Raw genomic sequence first — 8,027 nt, 5'->3', positions numbered from 1 at the left:
AGAGCTCCAAATAAATGAAATACATGCGAAAAGATACAAAGGCTTCCCATTGTTCAGTTCTTTCTGCGGCACACGGTGGAAAAATCCACTTTCTTGCCCCAAGTCACCCAAACCCTAAAGATGGGTGGGATAGTTTTGAAAAGAAAATGTTACTTTTAGGATAATTAAAATCTTTCACGTTGTTTTATTTATCCGAATGTCATTAAGTTAAAAACTTATGTTTTTTTTTTTTTATTTTCAACATTTATATATATAAATATATGTATCAAGTGTGTATCAGGTGTAACATGTGTATATCAAATGTATCAGGTGCATCACTTGGGTTGAACTTGTTTTTCTATCATATCTGCAAAATGGAAAAAGTACACAATCCACATGCCTTCAAATCTCTAAACTCAAATGTAACGACCCAACTCTTTATACTGAGTTGAGGTCGTTACTATTTAAAGGATAATAAAAGTTTCTTAAATCAAAATGAAAAATAACTAATTTTCATAAATAGAAAAAAACCTCAAATACTCATTAAAATTATAAATAACTAATATAAGTTGAAATAAATCTCTAAAAATGAAATCTTAGCTCGGGTCCTATCTAATTTTAAAAGAGTAATAAAAAAAATATACCGAAAAATACTGAAATCAAACTGATAGCATAATGGCGAAAGCAAAACGTTTCCCTATGGCACGCCACGGTCACTTCTTGTCATTTGCCAGCTTCCTTCTACCTTTACCTATAACTTTGTCTAAAAAATTAAACATTAAAGAGTGAGTATAAAAAATATACTCAGTAAGAAACCTACTACTAGTCCTGCTAGATGTCTGTTAACTTCCTATTAGAGTCCTACAAAGTAATACCCTTAAACTGGCACGTTCCCGAACACGCTTATTGTGATCCCGTAGGAACATTTCTGGTCTTTGGTGAACCCAAAGGAACACCTAGGACAAAATTGGTCTTTAGTGAGCTCGAAAAAGACATTAAGACAATTGGGTTGTGAGTGACCCCGTCGAGTCCATCATATACATATCACCTCATACTAGACTGGTGATTTCTGTTGGAATTAATGTCCTAAAACTCGTAGTTTGTAATCATATTCTTTTCAATAAAGTCGTTATTGAGAATTTGAAAACTATATTCTTAAATCCAATAAACATAGATCCCAAGACTATTTTTGAGTAAACTTGAACTTTATGTAGAGACATAAACATGGATTAAGTTCGAGTAAATAGTCTAAATAGTCTATAGTATATGATTAAAGGTTGGACGCTTTATTCAGAAATACTATCGATGCGACCCACTTTGTAAATAATACTAACGATGTATTCCTAAATCGTTCATGTAGAGACATGAAAGAGGGGGCATCATATGTAAAAGGTTTACATAAGACAGAACCATGAAATAGTCATTTTTACGTAATAACGCCGTTTACCGTTTAAAACTGACTATCTCGTATATTGATGACCTAGGTAACTTAATCTTAATCCTGAACTAACTGCGAACTCCTGTTTACACGAGATTATCCTTAGATCTGCACAGATGAAGGTAGCTCATTAGCATTGGCCCTATAAACCTCCCATTTCAGGGATAATATCAGGTGAATAGTTGGAAACATAGGATGCAATACGGAATTCACTCCTACCCGCTTTAGGGTTAGTAGGTAGGTTGTTCCCTTAAAAATTGAATCCAAGTCTTGAACATAGGGGCCCCAACCACTCATTGCCCTGAGAGGGATTTAGTTTATAGATTGGACCTTAAACCAAATGTTCAATAGTGGATCAGTGGAACTTAAGGAACAAGATGTAGTCTCAAGGGTAAAAATGGTATTTTGACCCAGTCGAGGTTACGAACAACCTGTGAAGGATTAAATTACTGATCATGGTTATATCAAATGGACAAAAATATATCTATAGTGAGGGGAGTGCAGCTACGAGACTTTAGTGGAATGACTCGTTAGTTAACGAATGTTGATTAACTTGGTCTAAAAGGGTTTAGTCAGTTAATCCCGGATCGTTGGAGCCCATGATCTATAGGTCCATTAGGTTCCCCTGCTAGCTCATGCGGTTTTAACTTAGAACAACATGTTGGAATAGTTCGAATTGTTTGAATTAGGTAAAGAGAGAAAAACTGATGAATATATGTGATATAATCATCGATTATAGGACTTTATATTCAAATATGATTTGAATTTCAAGAAAATGGATGCGAATTCATGCTCGGGAGGTCGAAATTAGTCAAAATGGACAAAATAGTTAAAAATCAAAATGTTGATTTTTGACTTGAAAAGTCAAAGTTTGACTTTGACTAAAAATGGTCAAATGACCATTTCGCCCTTGACTAAAATTAATGGGAATATTCAAAAAATCTCATTAAATGGAATAGTGAGTAATTCCACTCAATGCTAGTGGAATACGAAGTGTTGAAAAATTATCCAACTAATTACATGCAACTTTGCATGTAATTAGGTTATAAATAGTTCTTCTTTTTCAAGCTGAACATGATTATTTTTTTGGCTATTTTTTATCAAAAACTTCATTCCATATCTCTCTTTAAATTCTTTCTTTCGACGGGTACCACAACCCGATTCTTAGTCTGGAGTATAGCGGGTGAACTCTAGTGGTGATTCCGGGTGTGCGATTGTGAGAAGGTTTGGAGCATTAGGGAGCTTCAAGGGTAAAGAATTTTCTTTTAACCTTAATCATTGTAATTAGGGTTGTCTTAAGCATGTTAATTACTAAAGTGTTTAGTTGCATATAGAGTAATTTTTCCGATCCTGTTTCCACTGCGTATGTATGTTTTCCATCAATTCCGTCGAACTATACAATCATAAAAAGGTAGTGATCCCGAGGGACAACCCATGTGGGTACGACTCTAATAGATAAAGTTAACTAAACACCATATCTATAGCATGTAGCATAACATAACATCATAACATGAATATTAATCACAACATACTTAATCATGAGATTAATATTTCACGTAGTAACATTAACATCATCAATCATCATCATCAACAAAAACTCAATCATAACTATCAGTCATTATCATCATCAACATAATATTAGTCATAAATATCAGTCATCAACATCAACACATTATGCATCTTAGCTACATCAATGCATAATGGAGAAATTACATGCAAGCTCTTAACTTCAATTCAAAGGTCTAGTAGAAGAATATCTTACTTGGAGATTAGCTTAACCAAGTTCTAACAGCAATAGTCAAGCTTTCCCAAACAATGAAGTCTTAAACAGTAAGGGAAAATACTAAGTTCAATAACTTAATTAACAGTTGCCTAAAGGCCCAGAAATCATTTAGTTCAACTTACCCAAAATTGAGGTTTTAATCCAATTCAACCTTAATTTAGGAAAAATTCCAAAGCGCACGATTTCCAGCTAAATCTAACCAAATTAATCCAAAATTAAATATTTAGGATCCAATAATTAATATCTCATGGGTATTACCCAAAACCCATTTAATACTTACCAAAAATAAGGGAAAAGACCAAAATATAGGCTTGCGACTCAAACTAGCTTGGATAGAGAGGAAATCGGCTTGGCTAAGGCAGAAAACGACTGGGCGCGCCTGGCTGAAGGGAACAAGTGGCTCGGGCGGACGACTTGCAGGACTTGCAAGGAAGGATCGGCTACCGTGCGGTTTGGGTTGGGCTCGGCTAAGGCATGGCTCGGGACGAAAAGGAATGGTTCAACGATGATCTCTGATGCGAATTGGACGGAGTTTCGACGATGGTTGCACTCGACGATGGACGGAGCTAAAACAATGTGGAGGTGCGAGGGACATGAAGCGAAAATGGGGTTGACATGATGAACTTTGAAGGGCTTGGCTGAGCCACTTGACCGGCGATCGATGATCGTAAAGACGACGCGATCGGTAGTGTTGACGACGACGGCGGCGGGTGCTTATTGGCGGCTAGGGTTTTTGTGAGGTTAAGGTTTCTTGAAGGAGGAGATGATGAATAGTGAAATTTCACGCCTTCTAAAGAGTCTATTTAAAGCATAATGATAATAATAATAATATAATTATCATTATTTTCCTTTCTTTTTCCCTATTCTTTTCAAAATAAAATAAATCTTCTCTTTCTTCGTTTAAAATTCATCAAATCTCCTTCTTAAACTCAAACACTCTCTCTCTCCAATAACTCTTCCCACCAAATCATCACCTTTATCTTCTTTTATTCTTTTCTCCCAAAATAATATATATCCTTAAATAATTATATTATCTTTATAATATAATTATCTTAACTTCATAATTCAATTAATTATATAATCATATATATAATTAATCATAATTCCCTCAAATACAAATCCACCAACCACAATTCACTTAAAACAAACGATTTCAATCGTTAATTCAAATAATACCAACAATAATTTCAACAAGGTCAAAATTAAACTTAAGGTAATTAAACTTAAAATTACTTAGTGTAGACCATTACATCAAATTTCCACCCACTATATTTTCCCAAATATTCATGTTTTAATTTTATAAAAATTATCAAAAGAAATAGACAATTGAAATATTTTTTAAAAAAGTTATATTAAGTCATTAAATAACCTCGAAATGTTTTAAAAATAAATAAAACCAACCTCACATTATAGAGTTTTCTTCTAATTAAAAAATCAATTATTTAAAAAATTATCAAAACTTTTAATGATATAAATAAGATGTTAGTTTACATGCGTTGATATTCAAGTCAAGAAAAATAACTTTTTTTAAAAGAAAAAGTAATAAATATAAAATATATTTTCACGTGTCAATTCCATGTATATTAGTACCGCTAATAGATCTAAAAGTATTATGTATGATGTTTACAACTTTATCAAATAAGAGAATCACTTTTCCACTTATATATGTATCTTGATGTTGTTACTATCCTACTTCTCTAAAACAAAATTTACATAAGATCACCAAGTATGCATTTGGAAAACAATTTAAGATAGAGAGAAGATTTTTCTAGAATCAATAGTTTCTCTTCCACATACATTCTTTGCACGATAAACAATTTGCAACGTGTTTTATGATGCCAAAATTGTTTGCACATATGTTAGATCTATAAAAACTAGCTATTATCTTTGCATTTTGAAAACATTTAACTAACAAAAATAACATTGAAAAAAATAAATTATCTCTACTTATACAACGATATAAACCTTAGGTAAATTCAAAAGTTTTTGAAAAGAAAAAAAGATTTGGAGTTGATATAAATAATACATCTATGCTTTCTTTTTTGTACATTTAAATCAAACAAGTAAGATCGACATCTTTTAAAATAAAAACAAAATTTGCCACTGCATTATAAGGTTCTGTTTGACCATGTTTTATGTTTTATTTTTTAAAAGATCATCTATTTTATTATTGACATAAATAGAAAGTCAGTTTATTATTTGATGCCCAAGTAGAATATTTCACATACATTATTATTTAACAAAATAAATAATTTAGAGTAAAAAAAAAGGAGGCAAATAAAAAAGAATTCCCAAAAAAAAATTGAAATTGGAATTTAATTTGTACAAAAATGATTATCATACAACAAATAGTACATCTCCTCCACTTGACTTCACGGATTTGCTTTGCATTATTTTCCGTGTTTTCCTTTCACATTTTTTTCCCGGATTAAGAGCGGTAATAAAACAGCCCTAAACATAAATGTGTATATATATATATTAAAAGGAAAAGCAATAAACACCAAAAAAATATATATATCTTTTTTTCCAATGAAACGACGTCGCTTAATTTACAGGCGTCCCGTGTTCGTAGCCGTAGTAAGACAAATACCATCGAACGAATTTCTTCAACCCGGTTTGCAAATCGGTCGTCGGTTTATACCCGAATTCAATCCGGGCCGAACTTATATTCGCATGGGTGAACGGTACGTCGCCGTTTCCAGGCATATCCACGATGTTCTTCTTCGCCGGCGTCTTCAAATGCTCCTCCAGGATACTCACCAACGCCGGCACTGTCACCGGCGACGTATTCCCCAAATTGAAGATCCGATACGGTGCCGGCCCTTTCTTTTTCCCACCCGATCCGGTACTTTTTCCCGATGTATCAAGCGATCCCAAACACCCTTTCACAATATCATCAATGTAAGTAAAATCTCTAGCCAAATCCACCTCGTTCTTCCCTCGATAAACCGTAATCGGCTTCCCCTGAAGAATATTCCGGGTAAACGAAAAATATGCCATGTCCGGTCTTCCCCATGGGCCATAAACGGTAAAAAATCTTAAACCAGTAATAGACAATCCATAGATGTGATTATAAGTATGAGTAATTTCCTCGCCGGCTTTTTTAGTAGCAGCGTAGAGACTCGCGGGTTGGTCAGTACGATCCAATTCGGAGAAAGGGACTTTCTCGTTGAGACCATAAACAGAGCTTGAAGAAGCCCAAACAATAGAAGGTTGAGGATTGGCCGATTTACAAGCCTCGAGAAGAGTGACGAGACCTGCAATGTTGCTATGAACATAAGAATGAGGATTCTCCATTGCGTACCTGACACCAGCTTGGGCCGCTAAATGCATGACGTGAGTAAAAGCGACAATGTCGAAAAGCTTATCCAGTAATCGGGCATCGTTGATATCGCCTTCAATGACGAAGACACCATGGCGGTTAACAAGCGCCTTCCGAGCTTTTTTAAGGGAAGGATCGTAGTAATTATTGAAATTATCAAGTCCAACAACGCCATCACCACGACGTTTGAGTGCTAAAGAAACGTGGGTCCCAACGAAACCGGAAGCACCGGTGACGAGTACAGACATACCACCGGAACGGCTGATCTCGGCGGATGTACGGACTTGTTTCTCCCATTGGAGACCGCCCCATGAGGCGGAGAGATAGCGGGTACCGGAATCGACGAAGCTTTGGAAGCTGAGATAGGAGACGGTGAGAGCGATTAAGAAGAGAGCCCATAAGAACATGGTGCTGGTTGAAGCGAAGAAACGGTAGAATTGACGGTTGATTCCATAGCTTCTTTGTTCGATTTTGAATTTACCAGGGGTGGAAGGGAAGAGTTCTTCATCCAATGTTGGCATTTTTAGGATTCTTTTTTCTTTTAATTTTAAAATTTTAAAATTTTTAATTTAGAAATAAAAAAGTAATGGGGAAATCGGAAAGAAAAGAAAAGAAAAAGAAAAAGAAAAAGAAAAGGGTCAACAAACAAACAAACTGGAGGAGAAAAAAATGGAATAATAATAAATGGATGGAAATGCTAATTAAAGGGAATGGTAAAGAAAAGGGTTATATTTATAGGGAATGAAATGATGTGGATCATTTCCCGTGAAGGCGTTTAAGGCCTCTCACGATTAGGCTGGCCGGTGGAGGCAAAAGATTGATTGATTGATTAATAACTCTTTCTTTTTTTCCTTTTTTTTTTAAATTTTTATTATAGATAGAGAAATGGTCCGCCATTCAAATTTAAGAAACTTTATCAAAATTATTTAAATTATATTCATAAATAATTGATAGGATTAAATTTTGAAACAAGTTTATTGCCGGTCTTGGACTGCACAAGAGAGAGATGCAAAGATGAGATGAGATGAGTGATTCTAGGAACTACCAAATGGATTTCATCAATTTAAAAATAGAAGTAATACTACACATACTATCCATTCATTATGCTAATTAAAATATTACCAATTTTATTACTATTATTATTAGTGGCGATACAAGTACGAGGGTGTCCTGTGACATCAATTCGTTTCTTTCTGTGTTTGTAACACACACATATATATAGTTTTTAAATTTAATTTAACTTTATGGGGGAAAGGAAATTAGGAAAATGTAAATGTGGGATATAGAGTATAGATATATAATAAGATAGAGGGAGTGGAGGGTGTGGGCTATTAATTAGTGGAAAAGCATTGAATTCATAGGGTTGCTCCATTATTGGTGTGTGTTTCTTTTGCTAAAGTATATAAATTGAATTTGAATAATAATGAAGAAGAAACGAGAATTGGGCTTGACTACTCTGCACAACTGACTGACCCCCATAATGCTATTTCACCTCACTTCCCTCC

At 34.3% G+C, this 8,027-nt stretch overlaps 1 protein-coding gene across 1 annotated transcript; it reads right to left on the bottom strand.

The window, feature by feature from the left end:
• Positions 1-5,488: 5,488 nt before the first annotated feature.
• Positions 5,489-7,308, bottom strand: LOC103487319 (UDP-glucuronate 4-epimerase 1-like). The gene has a single exon (XM_008445593.2). It carries the CDS (start codon positions 7,041-7,043, stop codon positions 5,745-5,747), a length of 1,299 nt encoding a protein of 432 aa, XP_008443815.1. The 5' UTR covers positions 7,044-7,308; the 3' UTR covers positions 5,489-5,744.
• Positions 7,309-8,027: the final 719 nt, after the last annotated feature.

The sequence above is a fragment of the Cucumis melo genome, chromosome 2, assembly GCF_025177605.1.
Source record: "Cucumis melo cultivar AY chromosome 2, USDA_Cmelo_AY_1.0, whole genome shotgun sequence".
Lineage (NCBI taxonomy): Eukaryota > Viridiplantae > Streptophyta > Magnoliopsida > Cucurbitales > Cucurbitaceae > Cucumis > Cucumis melo.
This window is presented reverse-complemented; position numbering and strand designations above follow the sequence as displayed.